Below are 26,418 nucleotides of genomic sequence, written 5' to 3' on the forward strand. Positions count from 1 at the left end.
GGTCCCATTTCCCTTTATAACGTTTTACCATCCGCAAAATGTTCTGGTGAAAACGTTCACCTTGTTCGTTGCTTATAGCAGCTAATTTTTCAGAGAAATAACTGAAATGGAAATGCAGGCAGTCAATGAAATTTAAAATACATATTTCACCCTTGTGCCTCACAATTTTTCAAGAAGATTCTGTACTGGTATTTCATAATTTTCTTCTCTTACAACTAAACCTATCGATGACGAAATCTAATTTCTTGACAAAACTTGACAGAGAAGTCTGGAATATCAACAAACGAGCGTAAGCAAAATTTAAAAGGCTTCCGTGCATAAGAACGGCAGCAGTGGCCAAAAAGCTGATTGACAGAATAATCCATAACAATGTGTTTCAAGTTTGAAAATGGCATTTTATTTGTAACATGGGTAAAAGGATGAAAACCAAAAACACATTAACCTACACCGGGAGGAACTAGGCATCTATTTGAGGGTATGTTTATCATGGCCGCCATCTTGTAGTCGGCCGTCTTCCATCTCGCTCGATTGTTTAAAATATGAAGTGGGTCATGTAATATATTAAATTGGGCTAGAATTTTACGACAAATACAATAGTAAAGTATATGTTTCCATAAGTTTATATTTGTAAGACATAATGAAATGCACATTGGTATGAATTCGTTGGTTCAAAGATTTCAAGTCAGGAAACCTAATGTAAGTTAGTGAGAACATCGTAGGTACTACTTATGAAAGGTATAATCAGCTTGAAATGGTTATTGACTGCAGACAAAATGAAATGATGATGAAACAATCACAAACCTTAAGAAACTGACGAAAGATGGATGACATATTTTCCATTTTATTATTCGAGTTAGAAGACAAACCTTCATAAGTTGCCACTTATTCAGTACGCACTACTATGCATTCGGCTTTCCTGACTTGATTAAAAAAGTACCTCCACGGGATTATTTTTCGCAGGAGAGGGCAAAGTATATTCTTTGGTTTTGATTTGATTTGGAGTTTAAGGCCCGTTCAACAGCGAGGCTATATGAGACGTGGAACTACTGATTAATATGGAATCCGAACAACAGGAGCACTTGCTGGGAATCGAACCCGGGACTCCCACACCAAAGACTCGTACGCTAACAGCTTATATAATCTGGTTTTGCATTTTTAATATAGCTATAATAAGAGAAAGGATATGCAAGGAAATCGCACTGACGTTGATTTATTTTATACCATCTCTGTATTCACGGTAGTATAAGTTGACATAATCAGTAAGAACGCCAGGAACTTTTACTTTACTTAGTGGCGTGTTCAAAATAAAAGAGGGTGTGCACCCAGAATAATGATTTACATTTTTACACAAACTCAAAGAAAACAATGCTTTTACGCCCAGGGATGTGTGTGAGGAAATTTGGAGGAGTGTTAGGAATGTGCAGAATACTCCCTGGACATAATATCTATCTTTACAACAGAAGTTGTAAACGTAAAAACTAAAGAAACTAGTGCAGCATTAAATTAAGAAAAAAATGTTTATGCTCGGAAACCTAATTCAAACTATTCATTTACTTGTTAGGGAGAGGCCATTATTCTCCCTTGTGGAGTCCGTGGATGCATCTGTATTACAATATGTTGTTGTGTGTACTTCACAACAGAGACTAGCACAAGGTGACCAAACGTCCCGTTTTAGCCGGGACAGTCCCTTTTTTCCAACCGTTGTCCAGTTTTTTTTTCTGATTCTCGAACGGGACGCCTAAATGTCCCGTTTTTAAGTAAAAATGACCTAGGTGTCTCGTAATTATTATTCAAAATATAAATTGTCAATGCAAATTCTACTCTCTTCCGTACCAACACTCGTTGCCAAGGTTCAGCCGTGTCTAGAACTTCTGAATTTTCAATGGGAATTGAGTGTTCGTAGTTCAAGTGGGAATTGAGTGGGAATTCTGAGTGTTCAACTAGTTAAAAGAATTGTTGGGTAGAACTTGCAATCGGGAACCATTATTTGTTGTGTGGTACACGTAAATTTAGAAACGGTGTGTTATCACTCCTAATTGTGTATTTTGTAAATTGAGAACACTGCTGAGTCCCAAAATGCAATTTGGAAGTCAGATACCCCCCTCCCCCCCCCCGTAGACGATTCGTATGCGTCCCGTTTTCGCAAGTGAAAATTCTGGTCACCTTGGACTAGCAGAGCAATCTTAACGGTACTATAGCCACTTGGTCGGACATCCCGCAAGCATTGGGGCTCCACGAACAGCATGAAATCTATTAATTACATGAATTAAGAGTAAAATTTAGTCATAGGGACCACAACACACTTGTTTGCTCTGGAGCTTAATATGCTGGAGAGTAGAATAGATGGCATTAGCGCGGGGCCCCCTTAGGCGCGGGGCCCGATTGGGAACAATCGGTCCAATCGGCTTAAGGTCGGCCCTGATGCTAAAACGAATGGTCAAACAAATCCCAGCATGAATTGGTTAATTATTGTCAAATACAAGAACTCAATTCTCGAACAGTAGCGAACATTTATTCCATTTAGTTAGTTATCACAGTTTTGATTTGAAAACTAGACCTGTCTTTGCCACAAACAAGTTCCTTATCATTGAAAACAAGTTATATATATATATATATATATATATATATATATAAAGAAAATTAAACAGATGTAGAGGGAAAATCAAGAAATAAAGATAAAAGAGCTAGTTTGACTGAATTGCAAAGTGAAGATCGATATTGAATTCTATAAAAGAATTACTATCTTTCCTCTGCATGTGTGTTTGCTTCATCACAGACGTAACGAGATTGTATTAGTAGTGTTTGGGCCTTTCTGAGTGCCAGTGCCCTTCGTTGTTCATGATGGGGTAACATACTAGGGTGGGTCGTTTTGCCACTTTTTTTCCGGAACGAAATGTAATACCTGGCAAAAGTGGCCCACCCACACGGACATAACAGGTATAGATTTTTTTTCAAATCAGATAATATCTTCTGTGAGAACTATTGCCTCAAAGTTTCAAAATTTCACTGAAAATTACAAAAAAATACCAAAATTGTTCATTATTTTAAGTTAAGTTAAAGTAAACATATTTTTGGATTTTCATATGCCAGATGCTATGAAAACTGACATCCAAGTCTCAAAATGCCAGTTACAGGGTTTGTATGATAAGTAATGAGACCAGGTCTGGAAACATTGTTTTATTGATCTGATCTGTACAGGGACTTAAAAGCTTTCGAAGTACTCTCCTCTTGCGTCGATGCACTTCTGCAATCGATGTTTCCACGCTGCAAACGCCCCCTGGAAGTCAGCAGCCGGCATGTCCTTTAGAAATGTGGTCACGGCTGCTTGGATGGCTGTGACGTCTGCAAAACGGGTTCCTTTCAAGCGTGGCTTCAGCTTCGGGAAGAGGAAGAAGTCGGCCGGGCTCACATCTGGGCTGTAGGGTGGTTGTGGAAGGACTTCCACCCCAATCCGGGTCAAAAAGGAGGTCACTAAGAAGGCGGTGTGGGCAGGGGCATTGTCGTGATGCAACTTCCACCGGCTAGCGATCGCCGGTCTTTTCCGCTTGACGCTCCTGTGCAGTCTCTCAAGGACTTGTTTGTAGAAGGCGGCGTTGACGGCTTGTCCTTGGGGTACAAACTCCTTGTGGACCACCCCCACATTGTCAAAAAAAACAATCAACATTGTTTTCACCTTTGACTTCGACATTCTGGCCTTCTTGGGGCGCGGGGACGCAGGAGTGTGCCACTCCGCGCTTTGACGTTTCGTTTCAGGGTCGTACTGGAACACCCACGACTCGTCACCTGTTATGACGTCATCTTCAAAGTTAGGGTCACTGTTCATGAGGTTCAACAGTTCCTGACAACAATCAACACGTCGTTGCTTTTGTTCGTCAGTCAACACTCGCGGCACCAGTTTCGCACAGATTTTTCTCATTCCCAATTGTTCCGTCACAATCTTGTGCACTGTTGTGTGGTTCATATCGAGTTCATCAGCAATCAATCTCAACGATAATCGACGGTCTGAGTTCAGGAGATCCCTCACTTTTGCCACAGTTTCGTCCGTAGTCACTGTTGTCGGGCGTCCAGCCCTCTCCAGATCCTCAACGCTTTCCCGGCCGTTCCGGAACGCACTGTGCCAACGAAACACCTGGGCTTTGGATAGGGCTTCCTCTTTGTAGGCCTCCGTGATGAGAGAAAGCGTCTGAGTAGCCGTTTTCCCCAGGCGAACGCAAAATTTGATCGCATAACGCTGTTCGATGGAACCCTCCATGTTTGTTGATTTTCCGCCGTGACAAGAATGTTCACAAGGGCTTTGTCCAAGGCTTGTCCGCGCTCCACTAAGGCTCGGAGCCAACTGACGCGCGGTGCGTTGCTTTGCTCGGACCCCCCCCTACATCCTCCATCACCGACAAACCCGCTCCAGCGACACGCGCGCCGCGGCGCGGCGAGTCTCATTACTTATCATACAGACCTTGTATATGCCCCTGTGGTGGGATAGGGGTACCTCTCTGGGGCCGGCAAAGGGGGCAAATTCAGTACAATTAAGAGTTTCTATAGCTATTTTCGTCCTTGCCTTTTCCTTCTACTGGTGGTTCATAGTGGTAGCAGAGCATTGTTATTTTTCACCATGACACTCCCACCCCTCCACATCACAATACTGCAACGCCCTTCTCCTGTCCCGATCTGCGTAACTCAGCGTCATTATCAGGAACGAGTCTGATACGCTTCAAATTGGGCACCATTTCTCAAGCGCTATATTTGGTTACTGTTGCTTTCAGCTCATATGAATTGGCCGTTACAGATAATAGTTTGCTAAACACTATTTTCACAGAAAATTCTGTATTTCTTTTTTTTAAAAAAGTCAATATTATTTATTATATCACAAAAATGACTTTAGTGACAATGGAGCAGACCTTGAAGAGAAAGCAGAGGAAAGCTCTTCTGAGGAAGAGACCAAACTCAGAGACACAACATCTAAAGCGAAGCTAGATTTGACTGAAACTGCTATGATTGCTTAGAGATACAATGTAAGCGAAAGTGCTGCGGCACATATAACATCAACTGCGCTTCAGGCAGCTTTAAAGGCTGGAATTATAACTTCTCAACAATCTAGCAACATAACTCTGCTTTAATTGTGGACAGGAGGAAAATAAGGCGTGCGAAAATTAAAGTTGCTCGGAATTTAAAAGAAAGTTCTAGAAATGATGATCCCATTAAAAGCGTATACTTTGATGGTCAAAGGGAAGACACTAAAACACACGCAGGCATCGTTAGAGAAGAGCACTTATCACTTGTGGCTGAACCTAACTCGCAATACGTTGGTGACGTGACACCATCCTCTGGCTCAGCCATGACGAGACCACGGCTATTTTCGAGTATATCATGAACCAAATCGAAGGTGGCTTTGATCAAGTTGAGGTTCTTGGGTGTGATGGAACAAACACTAACACTGGTTGGAAGGGAGGTATTCGTCGAAAATTAAAGGAGCTAACAAGCTATTTGTGTCTTGCATTTTAATGAACTGCCTTTCCGAGCTCTCTTCACGCATATTGGCGCTAATTCAAGCCTCTATTCTTACACAGGTCCCATAGGTTCAAAACTATCTGACTGAAAAGTTTCCAGTGGTGTTATTCAAACCAATAAAATGTGACTTACCTCATCATAATCAGAAGAGCTCAGAAAACACAGTAAAGACCTGAGATACTTATCTCAAGTCTTCCATTGCTAATGGTCCTCGTCACGTCTTTGAGACCATTCATAGGTCTAGATACTTACCAAATGAATACCAGGCTGTTATCCGTTCATCCATTCAGACGAATGCATTTCTCGCACTCCCAGAGAATGTTCTTTTCGCCATGATGACTGATGGTCTACTTGCTGTCCGACAAGATGATTTACATAAGATTCTTAGTGCTCGAAAACACGAAGCAGAGACTCTTCATAACACTATTAGATATAACATCATTCCCAGACTGAATTTTGAGGCGAAAGATTACACTGAAATGATCTTTTGGGAAAGCACTGATGTTTCAATAACTGTACTACCATTTCTAAGAACGGTATCATACAAATAGCTCATGGACAAACTCACTTTCTGACAACACTGTGCCAGAATAGTCCTCCACCGTCTATCCATGCCACACGATGGCAGTAGACGGATAGCGAAATTAGTCACTGAAGCAGCCTCTCGAGTATGTGGCAGTGATGCTAGGGACGGGATGATCAGGTCAACCTTACTTTCTAGGCAAGCTGTGTCTAAATTTCAATCAAAATCCCAATTTGTACCAATTTTTCCTGACTGACGAATTGATTAGTTCATCCGTCGTCCCTATGTATGCTTAATTGGTTGGATAGGGCAGGCACAGGAGCCTAGGTGCAGACTCTGGGACGCTTGGATAGGCTATACGACCAGGTGAGCGAGGACCTGCACAACCGCTTAAATGTACTGAATTTGCCCCCTTTTCTGGCCCCAGAGGAGTCATCCCTATCCCCCCAAGGGCACATAACTGGCATTTTTATACTTGAATGTCAGTTTTCTAAGCAACTGACATGTATTTAACCAAAAAAATGTTTACTTTAACATAACTAAAATTCATGAAAAACTTTGGTATTTTTTCTAATTTTCAGTGAAATTTTGAAACTTTGAGGCAATAGTTCTCACAGAAGATATTATCCGATTTGAAAAAAAATCTATACCTGTAATGTCCATGTGGGTGGGCCACTTTTGCCAGGTATTACATTTCGTTCCGAAAAAAAGGTGGTAAAACGCTGCACCCTAGTAACATACTTAAAATCGTAGCTTTTAATTTTTGCTATTTCTGGAGAAAGGGGGCGGTGAATGATGCCATTACACAGAGCGGCAAATTGCCTAGGGCCAGTTCTGATGGCTCATATATTTTTAATGTTAGTTTTTGAGTTGGTTCTTTAATTGCAATTAGTTTTTGTAACTAACGACTAAGAATATTGATCATGTAAGCCTTTTTCTACTTCTTTGTACACGTTTTGTAACTCCCTTTTTATAATCAACCTTTCTATGAATTTTTTGAATACTCATAACTCCAGACTACGGTTTTCAACAAGGTATGTGAGAGCGAGTAGAAACTAGTAACGTACTGTATTTTGGTAGATTGACTTCTGAGACCTACTTCACCCCAGAGATTCCTATCTAATGAGGTGTTAATTCTCACCAGTCAGTCAATTTCACACCAGCAAGCTAATGAAGACATTCATTGCTTGAGGCTAAAGAGAGGTTGTCAAGACTTGTCAGTTGGAAGGAAAAGGCAAATAAAGAGTCCCTAAAAAAGGATATTAGAACGAATAGAAAATATTTCCTCATCCGAAACCTTTTCTATTGTGCTGCCAAAATGTCTTGAGCCGTGGCAAAAATGCGAACTAAAGCTCACACACCCACGCGTTGAGCCAATAAGGGTTCAGCTGTTGCTAAGGGAGAGAAAGCGAGTGGAATTCCTTCAGCCGATAGCAGCGCTTGCAACGGAAGACTAGGGATCAAGTCAATGTGGCATTAGAATAATCGGGATAGTGTGAGGTCTATGACTCCAACCCATGGGGGTCCGAAGGGGAACAGGGTTACCCCACCTCTGACTCACGAAAGCAACTTAAATTTCTTGAGATTTTCTTAATACAAATAAAAAAAAAATACCAAACGTAATACTATAGCGACCAGGGAGAGGGACCCCTTGAAAATTTTCTTCGGGCGCCCATGCTCCAATCTCATAATCTGATAAAATCACATGCTCTAAACACCTACAAGAACACGACACAACACACACACACATATATACTATAACGTCACATATATGCGAGTGTGTGTATTTACCTAATTAAAATGAAAATATCTTATAATCAAATTAAATATGCAAATTTGATTTTTAGCTAATGTAAGAATTTACATATTAATATGCAAAATGTAGATATGCAAACTGGCATGTCACACTAGCAGAATGCTCCCTAAAGATCCCAAAATCAGTTTCGCTTTTAACCCTTTCGGGAATTAATGGCAAAAGTAACACATACGGGCTTGTCGCTTACTTAATTCTCTGCTGTGTGAACACTAATCTAGATATTGGGATATTTTTTTCTATTCTAAATATAGTTTGACTATAGTTTATCCTGATGGTATTTGTTTTTTCCGAGTATCGAATTTCCTTCTCAAATTTGAGCTCAAACTCAGAGTCTTGAATTTTCGAATTACGAATTTTCTTTTTTTAGTGTTTTCAACATAACTTTCTTCGGTTCATAGAGATCTACTTAGGACTCGCCAGGTATATACCTCATATGGATACATAACTTTTAGACCAATTTTACCAACTCGCAATCGGTGTTTCCAACTAGGGAAATAAAAAGTTTACTATTTTTTTTGTCAAAAAACAGTCGAAATGTTTATAAATCCGTATCTATACGTACGAACGCAAGTCAACTTACGCCAATCGTACATCAGTCCTTACTGAACAAAAGAAAGTACAGATCGTTACAATAGGGGTAATTAGGGGATGCACAAAAAATTCGAATTTAGGTTCTAAATCTTGAATTTTTATTCTTTTTACTTTTCTGTTTACCATAATCAGTTTTTTTTTTAAATTACAAGCGGGACCGCGGTGGCTCAGTGGTAGAGTGTTCATCTATGGTGCGTGAGGTCCCTGGTTAGATCCTCGCTCAAGCCAAGTGAACTTTGTGGTGGACAAACATCGTGTGTGGGAGTTTTCTCGGGGTTCTCCCGTTTCCACCTACTTTCTTCATTCCACCATTTCATTCATTTCTCTCCTTTAGCCTAGCTGGCATAATCGTGCGATGTAAGACTCAAAGATTTCATTTCATTTCATTTAAATTACAAGCTTCGTTTCTTAGATATCGACATCATATTTCTGTGATATATTAGTGGAGTATCAAAGTTTATTTTAAGATAGGTCTCGTCTGTCTGGTAGTAGTGTTTCTAGCCATAGAAAGTTAATTTCCTATTTTAGAGGGAAAATTCGGATAATATCTCAATTTTTGCTTTAGAATTTCTCTTCCCTCTTATTGGCTACATTGGAACAATCGTACCAGTATCTGAAATCGTCGTCTTTGGCCTACACAACACACCACAGAAAGTTTCACTTGAATAATTAGGGGAAGTGCAGTTGAGGCTTACATTAGACGTTCTCTAAGAGGAAAGATAATTGTTATTTTTTTAAGGTAGAATGAGATATTTCTTAATTACATGCTGTGTTTATTAGATATCGTCATGATACTTCTACGATATATTAGTGGGGTACCAAGGTTTATCTTAAGATAGTTTGAGTCTTTCAGATTGGTGGTTCCAGCCACATAAGATTTTAGATGAAAAATTCGGAAAATCCCACTTTTCCCTCTATAATTTCCCTCTTGTTGGCTACATTGGAACAAACGTAGCAATATCTGAAAGCCACATCTTTGGCCTATACAATACACCATAGAAAGTTTGAGTAGAGTAATTAGGGAAGCTGCAACACCTGCAGAACGGTTGATTTTAGCTTCTGATGAGGAAAAAGTTTCAAAATTTCGTGTGGACGATGAGATATATTTTTCTCTCTATCTTTGTATTTCAGCTAACGACTTCACGTTTCCACTGTGAGTTGTCGACACAACAAATAATTTATTGAGGTGACTTTGACCCATCATATTGTGACACTGGTGCCAGCTCCAGAAAGTCTTAAATTTCGGTTAGGGAATTTTTTGTGAATTTTCAGCCCTACATTTCCTTCTATAATTTCCCTCCATAATGTCAACACTACAATCAAACTTACACCGCAAAATTTCTACACCCTTGTTCTAAGAAAGGAGGTCTTAATCATATCAATCGGGTACATAGTCTCTGAGTTATAATTCGGTAACTGAAAGTCTACGAAAACGCCAAAAATGACTAGGTCCCGAAAGGGTTAAAGAAGTTTGGAATACGGGGACCTTAAATTAGCATCAATGTCAAAACTTGGGTCCAAGTCACGTAAATAAATTATTTGGTTTACAGATAAATGTTCTATGTGCGAAAGTTGCGAACAATATGCTGTATAAGAACTGTTTTCAGTTATTTTTCCACCAGTTAAAAAAAAAAAAAAAAAAAAATTGCTGTTCACTGATTTTTCATTATCAGTTACTAATATGTCTGTTAGATGTTAGCCTTTACTTTTAAGTTCCACTAATCAGCTCGCATTTGCTGTGCACATTTTTCTTCTAAAAACAGACGGAAATAAAAACAAATTAATAAAATTTGCATGCAGAAAACACTGTTTGTACCTATAATAGAACCTGGGGGGCAAACGATGCGTTATTGCCTTAGCGTTTAAAATGTATCATTTAGCACAATCTAATTGGATTGTTTAACAATCCTCTAATATAATGTAATTACACATATATATTAGAATTTTGAATTTTTGATAGGTTTACCATCTGATAGTGTAGATATATTATTGCACGTTAGATGGTGCCACCGTTCGGAGTATAGATATTTATGGGCTATATGTTGAAGGGACTGCACGTTTTAAGTGGTCTTGAAATTCTGTCCGCGTCATATCTTCTGATTTATTTATTAACTTCGTTACAACATTCCGTAATATTTTAGTATTCTTACAACTGCGATACCTCGTCCTTTAGTAAGTTGTGCATTCACTAATCATCACTTGAAATAATTGGAGACAGAAGTAGCATAGGCGTGCCCACCAAAAATTTTCTGGAGGGGACAGTACCCTTCACTCAACATTGTGGACCAAATTTAAAGAAAGACTGATGTCATTGCACCCCCCCCCCTAATTTTCAAAATGTCACATAATATGAATTAAAGTGCCACAATTTAGGACAGATAAATCCTATCAATGTTGATAACAGGTTCTATTCCAGCGACACAAAAAATCCTATTTATGCTACTGTTGACAATATTTATTATAATTAATGGGATTTTAAGGGCGATGATATTAATTTGTAAGTTTCTTGACCGTACAATAAACTTATGATCAGTGACTAAGCATATTATTCAAGTTCATGTTTTCATTTATGATTTGTATTGTTTCCCATTTTGATAATGAAATTGGGTCTTTAAGTGTCCTGTTAAAAAGCTCCAACCTTTGATATCTCTAGCCATATGAGCCCAAGAAACTTAGACCCTTCTTCAAGAAGCCGTAAAAGCCCAGCTGCTGATCCCGAAGATGTGTTGACAATTCCGTCAGTGTTAAGCTTTTCCAAGTCGAGAGAATTTCTTCATAATGTTAAACAACTCCCGTTATTAGACTGTCTACAAATTCACCTAGTGGAACACAAGGATTTAATGTTTACAATGTTTAAGACGAGAACACAAGCATTAACCTCGATTAAAGCAGAAAATCGTAATCTCACTGAAAGTGACTGCGAAAACAGTACTCATAGTTCGTGCACCCACTGCAAAGAGTTTCTCATTACTTCTGACGCACTACAGGCACCCTTAATCACAAGATTAGTACTGTGAGCTCCACAATGTATATACAAGGCAATAAGTTGCTGTTTACATATAATAGATGGAACACTAATTCCAGAGCCATCATTCGTATTTCCAGAGCCATCAATCGTATTTCCAGAGCCATCATAAACTTGTCACCTGAGTTGAGCAATGGAAAACTGAAGTCTCACCATCTCATCCAGAATAACTGAAGTTATAAACTCACCAGTAGTATTTTGATAAACTGTAAAACACAAGAAAACTTTCATGAGAACAGAGATCTTCATCAACTCACCTGGCGCAAATACTTAATTGTCCTTCACCATTCACATCACGGGAACCATCAGACACGATAGAGAACAGAGGAGGGGTTTGAGATTTGATTTTGTTACATATATGAAAAGCAATTTCTTGGCCCATGGTTTCGAGATTTCGTTCTGGATTTTAGCATCCATGAAATTACATCTCTTCATGTTTCCCTTTATCCGGCTCTTCAACTGTGGAAAATCTTCAGAGCAAAGGCTCATCAACTGAAATAAATTCCTGAACCGGGAGTCATGTCCTCTAAATGCGAGTCCTCGTCTTGCAAGATAACGTATACTTGAGATTACATTTCTTCCAAGAATTTCCTGGCTTTCAGTTGTTTATCTAAAATTTGTCTGTTTAGTTGGTTTTCTATTGGATTTTTTCTCTGCATGTAGCGCAGTACAGCCTGTTTATGGCATTCTGAAGTTTCGTGTATACTTAATTTCTCTTTAGCCTTCTTCCAGTTGCAAAATCCTACAGTAGAGAAAGCGTCTTCCATAGTTTCCACTTTTTTTTTTTTTTTTTAAAGAAATGTTTTTCAAGATGTCCATACAGTAAAAACAGAAAATGGCGTTAATTTTGTTTGGATCGACTTGCAGCCACGGAAGGAACCAAGTTGGCACAAATTTCAATGTTCGACCTTTCAGTGACTGTTGTAGAATATTTGTAGGTAACATTAAAGCTTAATTGGGCTTTGAAAAGTTCGAAGAGTGGGGAAAATCTGAACAACTTGCTAGATGTGGAGATTGAGAGGTTTCTTCTATAGACACTGATGGAGATGGTGACCGATACAAGATTTGAATTTCCATTGTCAGTTTCAGGTTGTAGTTATCCATCAGCTGAACTATCATTTGAATTAATTTTTCTCTTCTTTTCTTCAACAATGGCACTGCTTTGGCCCACGTGCAGTCTTCTTTTCTTTTTCTAGGACAAATTGATCCATTTCAAACAATAAAACAACACTAAACAGAAACAAAAGATGAAAAACTTCATATCAACGTTATATTCACAGTAACACACATAAACATAACGTTACTGTTGGAGAAAACAGGCTGCAAAACATATCCTTTCAAAAACAGTGGCGTACTTACGCACAACCCAGTTGAAGAAATTCAACAATACATTAGAAAGAACATGCAAAGAGACCTACGTTACCCGCACACGAAAAAAAGGTCTTTTGAGGCAAGTTTTGAGTTATATTTCTGAAGCTAAACACTGTTATAAGTCTTCCATCAATTGTCCAGGTTGGCACAATAATGGTGGTATTTTTACACGAAACCGATGCAGCAAGTGTAGGTATATTAAATAAAAGAAATCATTTCACATTTTCTCTTTTCTCTTTGTAATGGTATATTTATAGAGGAAAAGGAATCTTTTTAGATACTTAGACAGCGACATTTCTTTTTTCTTGCAGCTACCCTTTCTTGGAAGACTAAAGATAAAATCTCAAGGCAGAAATATTTGAAACTGCACAGTAAAAAGTGGTTGTGTTAATTTGACTCAAATCTAACACAAGGCAGTGGTTCCAGCGTGACTACCACTATGCAGTTTTAATTTAACACACACCGCGCGGTGTTGGCGTTTAACACAGTAGGTGTGTTACGTTTTTAACACACAACCAGTGTGAAGCGGTGTTAAATTCGGATCTGTGTTACTATTTTCGGTGTTGATTCAATACCATGTCAGGGTAAGTAGTGTCGGGAAAAGTGTTGAGTGTTACTTACGCTGTGTTGCACCAACACGAAGAAAGTAACACAGCGTGTAATGTGTTAATTATTTAATGTTAATATTACACCATGCCAAGTATCAATATAACACAGTCCCTGTGTTATTTCTACACCATTACCTTATTATTTTAACACAAAATCTGTGTCATAATTCAAGGTCAAAGCAGTATAAGTAACACCGATTTGGTGTTAATTCAGCACTTCCTGTGTTAAATTCAAGGTCAGACCAGCAAATTAACACCGCTTTTGGTGCTTATAGTCTCCACTTCTGTATTACTGCTACACTTATATCGATGTTGAAATAACTCCGTGTGCGGTGTTGATGTAACCATTTTTCTGTGTTGGCAAAGCTTGTGGTGTGCATGTTTGTGTATGCTTACAGTTACCGAAAATTCTGTTTAAAATAAAATAATAAACTACAAAACACTTCATTTAGAAAATCTTCATAATTTTTTTTGTCGTCCTCCCCAACATTTATTGTGAAGTATTTCTTAACGATGCGAAACACAACCTTCACCAACATCTTGTTCAAGAATGATAGGAAACTCTTACCTATATCCTTATAGTTTGTTTGCCTCCCAATCGTGTTTCTACTTGTTTTCCGCCATTTTTGAAACAGTCCCCCGTATTGACTTGTGAGCTCTAGTGCAATGTAGAAGTGACACAGTAACACGGTGTTGTTTCTCGCTGTTGACATATTTCTCCAGAAACATTATATAAAACAGTTGAGAACACATCGCGCGGTTTGCACGTTGAAATTTTGCGAATATCTGGATTTGTTTAAGTATTTCTTTCTATAGTTTATTCAAGGAACGTTCAGTACCTCATGTAAATAGATACACGTGGTAATTGTTTCACTTTATTGGTTAAAGAGCCTTGGAACATCCATGCGGCAGAAGAAAATAGTCCATTGTCAAATAAGCTGTTTTTCAATGTTTTTGTTGCCTGTAAGGCTCATTACCAGAAAGCAATTTCCTTACAGTTATATAACAGAAACAACACGGTGTCTAAGAACTAAACTGAATTAATGCAATAAATGAGAATATGCATGCGCAAATAGTGGCTGTGACTCACCTTACGCGCGAATCACGGTTTAGAGTATGGCTGCGTGCGAGGAATATGTAAAACACCGACAGGGTACAAGCACGTGCTTCTTGAAAAAAGTGCTGACCGATAGCCAATCATCCGATGACTGGCGGAGTAATACCATTCTGGAATGTTGACATCAGGATCAGAAGGTTCGTTGAATGAACTATACTGTGTTTGTCTGTAGCTTCAGTATATAAGCCTTTACAATTAGATGCCCAACATATTTGGCAATCACGCAGAAAACAACACCGTTGATTGTACACTTGTGTTAATTTAACGCATAGGCTGAGTGTCATTTCAACTACCGGCATTTGACACACAACTCCTAATGGAGAGTGAGTTGTTCTAACCACTTGTTTCTGTTATATTTTAACACAATCGTGTTAACATATGAGCATGACGTTGAAATAACACAACGATTTTTTACAGTGTGAGCATGAAACTTTTGATAAGTACTAACGTAAGTCAAATTCGAAATATTTTTGCCTTGGAACCAAGTTGTAAATCTTTCACAAAGCGGTAGCTGTTCAAAATGAAATGACACACTAAGAGTTGCGTACTTTCAATTAGAATCTACTATTTTCATAAAGATACTAGCTCACACACACAATTAATTATAATGTCAGTGATAGGCTATATGGTATTCATTGGGCCAAACACTCCAAACAATAAAGATTCATCTTACACTGGAGAAATAGTTATGCTTCGTATTTCATTATCATTTGACCATGAAACAAATGCCGGAGAGATATACTAACCTCGTATACAAATGTGCGGTGTTCTTTTAAAATTTTCAATACTTCCGCGTAGTCCTAAAAAATGTAATAAAGAAATAACGCCCATTTAAAAAAATATTCAATTATAACTGAACAATCTTCACAAAATTTGCAATCGATCAGTGAAAACAGCATCTTTCCAGAGCTTGTAGTTTCCGAGATATGATTGTTAAAAGAATTTGCCACAAACATATAAACTTTTTTGACCACAAACATATAAACGTATCATTTTAATATATAGATATTTCAAAATTTTCTTTTTGCTGCAAATGAATGTGTGCACGCTTTATGGTAGTTTTCGACGTAGCTAATACAGTGTCGCTACTTTCTGTACTTCATTTATATACCCTGGTAATTGTTACAGAATTTTCTTCAATGAAACTGTAATTCCTTTCAACTCCAGAAATTATTAATTGACAATCGACGTTACCGTTCCAATATTTCATCATTTTTGCCGAGATATTTGGGGAATTATTCCTGTTATACAATTTTCTGGAGGGGACAATCCCCTCCTAGAAAATTTCTGGGGGGACGAGTCCCCCTCATACCCCCGGCTGGCACGCCCATGGAAATAGGGATGGCCAGAACCGATTCCTGGTGGAACCGATTTTTGGCTCTGAACGGATCCAGTGTCTAGGAGATCCAGTTCCGGAACCAGTTTTTCTGATCCAGGTCCGGAACCGGTTTTTCGGGCACAGGTCTCGAACCGGTTACTCAGATCCAGGTCTGGTGCTGGTTCCCAAGATCCTGTTCAGGAACCGGGTTTTCGGATCCAGGTTTGGAACCGGTTATGAAAATCGGATCTCCAAGAACCCGACAGAACCGAAACTTTGTGGGCATCCCTACGCTAAACCCAAGCTGCTGGCTTTGAACAGTGTGCTAAATAAAATGGTGGAAGCGACTAGCAGGTGCCCAGGCAGCGGCCGCTTGTCTCATTTGGCTAAACAAACTGAGTAACTAGCAAACTCGTTGGCTAAACAGGCAAACTCATTTGGCTAAACACCCACTGATGGACAAAATTTTTTTTGGGGGGGGGCACAAGCAGGTCTGGGCGGGGAGAGCACAAACGCGTGGTCCTCTTTGCAGTATTTTGAAGGTGAACTTCGTGCCTCCTTTACGGGTCTTTAGGGGTTTTCGGATCCGGGTCTGGAACCGGTTCCTAAGATCCGGATCTGAAACAGTTTTCGGATCATGGTCTGGAACCGGTTCCTAAGATCCGGTTCTGGAATCGGGTTTTCGGGTCCAGGTCTGGAACCGGTTCCTAAGATCAGGTTCTGGAACCGGGTTTTCGGATCCAGGTCCGGAACCGGTTCCGAAAACCGGATCTCCAAGAACCGGAACTTTGTATCCATCCCTAAACAGAAGCAATCGTTTTCAATATTTTCAATGGGTAACTCACACTTCAGTATGTGTAAGATACATGTAAACCACAAGCTCTGCCAAAGTAGGGGGACTTCCCTTGAGAGGCGTAGAATACCATGATGGGTGACCACACTATTGGAATAAAATGAACTGTGAAACTAATTTTAAAGTACAAGTGCGTCAGACATTTCAGACTTCCAAACTATGCTATACATAAGTAACGAAACAAAGTCCTAAAGAACAGTTTTGTCTCTCCGTCCGTCTGTGGACAGGTATCAGAGTAAAAGTGGTAAATGATGTAAAGAAGCGACTTTTTACAATCGATTCAGCGTCCTAAGAATAAGTTCCATCTCTTCCGTTAACTCTATTCAAATTAACCACTTGCGGTTTCAATACAGGGTAGCCAAAAAGTAGGTATGCAGTCTCGTACTGATCGATACTAAGTATTTGTTGTGTACTGTTCAGATCTGCTTCTATTTCTTTCATAATTTGAAGAAATACTGTTCAAGTTTAATTATTTCAAAACATAAGTTTGAGAAAAAAGTTTAAGCTATATTTTAGAATCTTATTTTTGTTGTTATGTATTTGTTTGTCACAAGAGTATGTATGTTATTGTAATAAACTATTTTGTTACGTTATGATAAAAACATTGCACAGTGTGTCCATAAAGTCTGTGTACATAGGAATTCTAATAATTTGTTTTTGTTTTTCCAGATTGAATGATGGCTCCTTCTCGAGTTGGTACTCTTAAGTGGACAAGAAGGATGGTCGTATTGCAAAATTGCGGAAGAATTTAAGCTTGGACATCCTCATCGTCAACCTATTTGTTTTACTGCCTTGCGGAATTAATCAGCAAGTTTAAAGAAACATGCAGTTTGTTGGGCAAACCCCGTTCCAGACGACCAAAGACTTTAGACGAAATGAAAGAAGCTGTCTTGGCTAAGGTTTATACTTGTTCAAAGAAATCGCTTCATCGGACATACACGGAGTTCGGTATTCCAAGGTCCGCCATCCACAAAATCCTAGCAGAGAAGAAGTTTCATCCGTACAAGTCACAGATATTGCATCACTTAAATGAAGATGACCCCTATAGATGCATGCAGATTTGTGAATAGATTGCAGATAAATTGGATGAATATATCAATTTTACTAAAGACTGTGTGTTATTCAGTGATAAAGCTTTGTTTTATGTCAATGGTGAAGTGAACAGACAAAAATCTTCGATACTGGTTTCAAGGCAGTCCACATTGTATGAGTCCATACAAACAGCAGTGTTGCCAAAAAGTGATGGTGTGGTGTTGTTTGTGGAAAAATCATGTGTTAGTACCTTTCTTCTTTGTTGAATATGTGACGGATGATACTTATCTGAACATGCTGAGAGACAAATTGATGCCTCAAATAGAGCGTTTGGGTTAGGGACTTCCAGACTGGTTTCAGCAGGATGGAGCCCCTGCCCATTTTCCTGGAGCTGTTAGAGATTGGTTGAATGACAATTTTCCCCACTGGATTGAGAGAAGAGGTCATGTGGAGTGGTCTCCTCGTTCGCCAGGCATTTCTCCCCTTGATTTATTTTTCTTGGATATGCTGAAAGAGAAACTTTACTCGATGAAGATTAGAAATTTAAACCACCTGACAGAACGCACTACCAATCAGTGTGCTGAAATTGATGGCAATTCAGACCTATTCCATCGAGTTCACCTTAATCTTTCAAAGCGCATCAAATTATGCATTGAACAGCACGGAAATCTTGTTGAAAATAGTATTCATTAACATTAAATTGACTAAAATATGCTTTTTTCCCCATGTACCCAGGCTTTATGGACACCCTGTACAATCTGTTTGTAAACAATTATACAACCGTCGGGTAGCATGTTGAAAGTTATTTCATTTTTTCTTTTGTGATGTTAAACTGGATGATGTCTGGGAGATTTTTGGTTGTCAAAGAATCTTGAGAGTACGTGTAAGATTTCAAACAAATTATAGAAAACCGTGTGCGTAGGTTTCCTAAGGGTTTTCCCGTTTCCTCCCACTTTCTTCATTGCCCCACTTCATTCATTTCTTATCATCGCCGTCTCAATTAGCTTAGCCGGCATAACCGTGGAAAATAAAAGATTTCATTTCTTTCATTTTGTTTCAAATTATGGAAATAGTATTACTGCAATTCAGCATTTTCCAGTAGTATACCGGTATAATCTTCGGGTTTCTTCCTGAAATAGAAAGAAAGCACACAAAAAGAGAAAAGTGGAAATATATTTAGTGATACATCGAAAAATTTCGTTTTACGAGGTAGTAGATTTACTGTACTAGTCATTGTGAAAGTTTAGTACTCCGGAAAACCGCTGAACAGTAAAAGTTATTTCCTTCATCAGGAAATCTACACGGCGCGGCGTGAAGGCATGTAGCCTATCTTTCAACCAAAATCCTATCTTCAAAAGTATAAAGCCTAACACTTAAATCTAAAATAATATCGCTCAAAGATCTAGAAAAACAACACAATACACACTAAATTCAATTTATTATAATACTTCTTGTTCACCTCAACCATTGGTTAGTGGGCAACTTGGAAATTTTAAAACTTTCCTCTCCCTTGGGAGAGCTGTTTTACACTTTGATAAGGTCCCTCCTTCGTAACTGCATCTACATATTCTGTCCTTGGCCTTCCTCTTCCTGATTTTCCTTCTGTTTTTCCCTCTATCAACACGCTGATCCAGACAGAGTGCCGAATAAGATGGCCAAACATGCCGTTTCTTCTTTTTTCTATTATCTTCATCATCTGTCGTTCTTCATTAGCTTCTTTTAGTACGTCTTCATTCCTTTTCCTTTCGGAGCATGATATGCGCAGCATTCTACGCAAACACCACATTTCAAATGATTCCAGCTTGGATGTTTCAGCTTTTCTCAATATCCACGTCTCTGACCCGTAAAGCACCACGCTCCATACCAGAGTCTTAATAAATCTTTTTGGAACCTCCAACGACACATTTCTTGATTTTGGCAGTCCTCTTTTCCTATTGAATGCTTGTTTGGCCTACGCTACGTCTTTTTCACTTCTTCCGTCCGAGGATATTACACTTCCTAAATAAGGGAACGTCGTAACGTTTTCGATTTTCTCTTCATCTAATTATACGTTTCCCTCTTCCTGTCCTCCTCTTGTGCACTTTATCACTTTGGTTTTCTTCTCATTTATCTTCATTTTGCATGTTTTTTTCCGTTGGATTATAAATACACATTTCAATGACTTGCTTTTCATTCTTATTACAGTTCTGTTTAGCCGTTAAACAAAAGGTAGTGAACATCCTCAAATTACCTACACCTCTCGCTTGCCCACCATAGGTGTGATAATGTATAATGTTAGTTCCAAATACTAGCAGGTAAATCTGGGTTACCCACGAGTTTGTAATAGCTACATCCTACAAAATTTTGATTAAAAAAAAAAAAAAAAAACAGGTTCACAATAATGTATGTGTATTAATGAGAGTTTTATATACGTGAGAGTAACTATTGCGTTATTTTTTATTTTTATTTTTATTTATTTATTTATTTATTTTATTATTTTTTGCGTTTTAGTGGAGAAAAATCAGTAACAGAAAGAAAAAAAAATAGTATCTTCAGAAAAGTTAAATTTGAGGAAAGTAATATACTAATGAGTGTAAAAACCGTAGCTGTGAAGAAACTAAATGTCGACTAAAAGGAGGGAATTATTCAGTCTAAATTCTGTTGTCTTCGCTAATTCTGTTGAAGAATTTGAAGTTTATGGTCGCTTACCCTGAGGAAAGAATGCAGACTGAAAGTAAAACATATTTGAAAATACAATCCTAAGGCAAATATTCGTATCCAGGAGGTATGGGAATAACGAATGGCAGAAACTTCATAACGAGGAGCTAAAAAAAAAAAAAAAAAAAAAAAAAAAAAAAAAAAAAAAAGTTTAAGTTACACGTCCCACGGTTATGCCGGCTAGGCTAAAGGAGACAATGATGATGAGAAATGAAAAAAATGGTGGGATGAGGAAAGAGGGAGGAAGGAAGTCAATGAAGGGGCATGTGTCATTGAATGTGTCATTGAACTTTCGGGTTCCCTAGACCTTAGAGTTAGTTAGTTTTAATATCTTAACGGGTACTGCTTTGACTACAATACCTAACATGTTAAACTATCTCTATTTTATACCTAGTTTACTAGCCAATAAGATATTGTGGTCGCATATATCTTATTGGCGATCACATATTAAAACTTTCTTGTTGGAAAATGATCTACATGTGAAATTATATTCGGTTAAATTACAAGACACAAAGCAAAAGTCACTAAGTTTCTGAGAAAATATTGATAGTCTTCCACACACACACACATACACGTATAATATAGGATATCTTAAAAATTTACTCGGCTACTAATCCTCCTGTGCTGCTAAAGAAATCTCGTCGGGTGACCTTCCTATAATGGTCAAAGCTAGGAAGTCCTTCTCTGATTGGCCATGGACCTTCACTGCGGTAAACTTTTGCAACATCGTCGGGATCAAATACATACAATATGGTGCGGTTACCAGGCATGCCACTCAATTTGCAAATCTTACCATATTTCCTGTTTAGTGATCTATGCATTTCATAGAAATCACCTCCAGAAAATTCACCTATAATTTAAAAATATAAATTAGATTTCAAGAGGTATTAACTATTACATTTAAATCTATAACATTTAACTAAGTAAATACTGAGTAGACTTAATATCTTGAAACGTCTTGTAACTTTAAGAATGATAGTGAAATTCTGTACATTGCAAATATCAAACTTATGAAACGCGACTGGAATTTTGTTATTTCCAGATATGATTCGTGACTTCAAAACAACTGATTTATCACGGAATGAATGCCATGAAGGTACAGCAGATGATTGAAAGCATTCGGTAACTAAAAAGTCAACATGACATGATTGCTTCTCCTCAGAGTCTAAACTTAAGACAATTCTATAAATAGAGATAAACTCAAAGATTTGCAAGTTTTTATGATTAGAATTATGCTTTGGAATAAAACTCAAATTTTTGAATTTTGAGTGGCACAGCAAACTTAAAAGTTTGGTAGAGCTTAGAAGTACTACTAAGGATGAGTTTATGCTGTTTGGTGTAAAAGTTAAGTCGTGTTAGAAAGGTATTTTAAATGAAGATGGTGACTAAGTTCCATATTCAGAATGATGGCGTCTTGTCGAGCGTACTGACGTAGTTCTGCCCTCTATGAAGTAATTCTATCCTTTCATATCGAGAAAATTCTGCAGTCCAGTTTGTATCTTAGCCCTTTTCCAGGTTCCGCTCCCCACATCACCACATTACTCCAAACATGGCAAATCGGCCCCCCAAAAAACACCTCCCATAACTTTACATGATCCTTGAAGTCACACACGACGTCTTCATGACAGGTTCCATCTCCGAGGAGATGTCCTCATCAACCTCAATTGTCAAAATTCAATCCGAGAAAAAAAATTCGATGTTGAAGGAGGAAACGGAGAACAAACTTCTGACTCTCCAAGGAAAACACGGAAGATACAGACTTTCAGGGGCGGATCCAGGACGGACTTCTGGGGGGGCGGTGAGTTGTAATACTGCTACTTAGAGCTACTTTTAAGAGCTCCAAACTCTGTTTTATTTATATATAAAATAAGAAAGTTTCCTCTTCTGAGAAGGGGGGACAATCGCTCCGATCCCCCCTTGGATCCGCCACTGCAAACCTTAGTAATATTTATCTTCCTTGTTGCTCAACACGGAAGCGATCACTAAATTCATCATTCAGCGTTTCTTAATAAGTTTATGGATAAACAGCATAATGATAGCAAAAGCGGAAATAGAGGAAAAGGTAAAGGACTTTTAAGGATATTTGCCTTTATGTGCCGAGTGTAATGAATTACAAAAATAAGAATATTACAGTGCTCTATGAGCCTTGATACTACATGATCATGAAAAACAAAAAGTTTTCTTCCAATTTCGGTTCCAGCGGGAGTCGAACTTAGAGGCCATAATCTCAACACTTAAGTAATTTTGTCACCAAATATTAGCATTAAGTAATTTCATCATCGAAAATATGATGTAGTACTTTCGTCACCGGTAATTTTGACACAGTAAATTTCTCACCGGTAATTTTGTCACCAAAATATTAGCATGTAGATAATTTTATCACCGGAAATGACCAGTGTTTTTTTTAAGTTAATACTACAATGAATGAACTCAAAATTTTTTTTTTGAAATTGCTTTCCTTAATCTTCAACTGAAACAAAATTACTAAATATATATAATTACTAAATAAAGTGTTATATATTTTAGATATTATATTTGAAATAAGAGAACAAATTTCCCGTAATTCTATTACAGAAATATTACCATATAGGAAATTGTATACTACGTAGAAATTACCTACATGCTAGTATTGTTGTGACAAAATTACCGGTGACGAAATTACTATCACAAAATTTCCGGTGACATATCGTTACCCGCAAATATCAATTAGGATACAGCCAATGAATCATTCAAGAAGAAAAATAACGAGCAGGCTTAATACTGGACTAAGAAAGAAGATAGTCAAGTATTATATATGCAGCATTTGTACTGTATGGTTCAGAGACTTCGACATTACGGAAGTTAGAGAAGAAATATTTATAGAGTTTGAAATCTGGTGTTGGAGGTATCATAGGGAGCTAGCTTGTTTACCAGTGGGGGCTGAGGTAGAGGAAAAAATGTTCAACGTTTTTTCTGCCTGACTCTTGCGACACTCCCTTACTCTCCTCCTATATGCCAGCGTTGCCAGTCGTAAAAAAAAATGTCACATGAATGTCATTCTGAAGAGTTAGTTGATTATTTGTTGGGTGTTGTTGTGGTCGCGGTTTTGTTGCTTATTATTCTTTTGACAATGGCTTCACAGCGTAAGAGAGGGCAAACGATACGTAGCGAAGCTAGAGAAGTAATAAGGAAGGTCATAGTGCAGTGCGACGAAGAAGCGAGTGAGAAAAAAACTGAAGCATCTGTTATCACAGTCTAATTTGCGTCTGTCCACGTATACACGTTTCTATATTCTTTGAACATTATTTATGACTTAATTTCTTAAAATTGTATTGAGAATTTATCTTCATTGTTTTCTGTTACATTTTAGTGCCTATTTTACTGCCTATTTTGTAAATTTTAAGTGCCTATTTGCCCACCTATTTTCCAGGTTTTTAATGCCTAAAAATCTAGTCTTTAGTAATAATGATTAATCGAACTTAAACATGACACATACCGGTATATTCTTCATTGCACTTCTAAACTGTTAATAGGAAATTATGTATATAATTTATATATTTCAAGTGTTATGTATAAGCTCTGTAATTAGATTGTAAATAAATGTATTATACGAAGACAATGCTATTTTTAGAGCCAACAAAATTTCTCCGAAAGAGCGGAATATTCTTAGATATTATTATTATTAATAAGAATTAATATATTATTATTATTATTATTATTATTATTATTATTATTATTATTATATTAATAAGAATTAACGCTCTAAACAAGCTTAGAAACTTCTAAATGTAGAACCTACATTTTTCTTGCTAAAGCGGCGTTTGAACCATCGCATTCAACTATCCCCAGCGGAATTGACCCTTTTGTTGCAATCGAAGACTAAAATGCTAGACTCCTCCGCCACGCGGGTGGTTATAAAATATAGAAGGTAAGTAATATGCAAAATGTATTCAAATACGGTAACTGCTTATGCAATTTTTTTTAAATATTCTTTCGATAGGGATTGCACAGTTTGAATAAACTCTTTGAATTAAGTGAGTATTAGGTGATTTTTTTTTACAGCGCACTAGCAACCCTGCTCAGGACCATCGAGTGACCGTTTCTTGATGACGGGGGTGGGGCACCTGTCAATCAACTCTGAATTTCTCAGCCTCGCATTAAAGCCAGTTCCCAGATAACATAAAAGGGACGGAGAGAGTAACAAATGAGTCTTAAAATGGGTAGGAGAGAAGAGGACGACTTTAGTCAGCACCCTTAGTACGAAGGTCAATTGAGTTCGACATCTTGTAAAGAAATTAAGGTCAATTGAGTTGGACACATCTTGTAAAGAAATTATCTTCTTAATTCCGCCGTAGAGGGAAAAATGGACGGAAAGCAGTGAGAGGAATAACACAACTGAAGAACGATTTGAAAAATAGAAGAAAATATTAAAAGTTAAAAGAGGAAGCTGCAGGTCGTAAAACATGGAAGAAACATTTTCAGGTCAAAACCTAAGGTTAAAAGAACACCTAATTAGTCCCAGAACCCGCTAAAAGGCAAAATACTTAATAATAATAATAATAATAATAATAATAATAATAATAATAATAATAATAATAATAATAATAATAATAATAATAATAATAATAATAATAATGTAATGCATTATTTGACATACTTCATAAAACACTAGACTAACAGTGTTGCCAATCCAATATAACATTGTTTTTTTCAAGTGGTACTGCGTCATGTTATTACAGTATTGTTCAATGCTACAAACTAAGGACGTTACAATATCAGAAATACTTAAAAATGACCAAACTATGAGGTCTCTACAAAAACAATGACGTACGTGAGACGAATGGAGCAATGCACGTTCACAGTATCTATCGAGTAATGTGCTCATGATATGAAGTATTTTTAATAAATAGGAAATGGATTTATTTCAAGAAAGTATTTGGAAACTATCACGTCCTATCACACTGATTATTTTTTTTTAATGTAAAAAAGATCACACTGCTACTTACAGCAATTTTTTTTATAAATAAAATATGAATGAAAACTTATCTGACCAGGGGAACAACTTATTAATTTATTAAAACTTCAATAATGTGCAAATGTTTCGACAACGTAATATTATCTTCCTCAGACACACACTGAAACAACACCTTAGAAACCTAGATGTACCCTGTACATAACCAAAAGTGAAAGGCATAAGGTCCCATTGTATGTCTGAAAGTCACTTCTTTAACTATTCTGTCAGGCCTTGTTTCCATATCGTTAAACTACACACAACAATGCACTGAGCAAGACTATGTTATACGTATTATATTTAAAACACACAATCACGTAACAGTTTCAACACAATAACTGTGTCTTCATCAGACTTCCACTTCATCTCCACAGAGAAGTAGTGGAAGTCTGATGAAGACACAGTTATTGTGTTGAAACTCTTACGTGATTTTGTGTTTTAATATCACATAGCCTTGCCCAGTCCGTTGTTGTGTTAGTTTGAAATCACTTCTTATTTCTCAAAACACCTGTTTCAAAACCACTTGCTTTTAAAAGCCACCTGCTATTTTTTCCTTTTTAGATCAACAGAAAACATGGTAGCCATAATGTTTGCTTGCAAGTGGGTGAAGTGTACTGCACTTTCGATCCTATTGCTTGCTTTATCGATAATATGTTAGCTGCTAACTCATGTTCATATATAGTTACCCAACGATACATGATAAAATTTCATTTTGCAACTTTCGGATTTAAATACAACATGGAATTGTTTCAGACTACTTACAAAATATCTTTCATATTCGGTTAAAGGTAATGTAAAGGATGGATTGAAAGACGATGAAGTACAAGCTCGATCTGTAAATAACACAGAAAAAGCTTTTGAAGCAAAAGTTTAAATGAAAATGTGATTTTCTCTTGCCTCCCTAATTTTACACTCATGAAAAGGGAAATTTGGAGTTTGGACACTTGAAATGATCTGAAGTTCTATTGAAAT

At 37.5% G+C, this 26,418-nt stretch overlaps 1 protein-coding gene across 1 annotated transcript in view; it reads right to left on the reverse strand.

Moving 5' to 3' along the window:
• The window catches only part of LOC145669812 (putative cytochrome P450 49a1), a 94,025-nt gene that overhangs the window by 63,950 nt on the left and 3,657 nt on the right, over positions 1–26,418 (reverse strand). The window contains exon 3 of the mRNA XM_081738155.1: positions 21,060–21,306. Within this exon, the coding sequence (XP_081594281.1) occupies positions 21,060–21,306 (247 nt within the window). The remainder of the gene's footprint in view (positions 1–21,059; positions 21,307–26,418) is intronic.

The sequence above is a fragment of the Thermobia domestica genome, chromosome 14 (genome assembly GCF_964235325.1).
Source record: "Thermobia domestica chromosome 14, izTheDome1.hap1.1, whole genome shotgun sequence".
NCBI lineage: Eukaryota > Metazoa > Arthropoda > Insecta > Zygentoma > Lepismatidae > Thermobia > Thermobia domestica.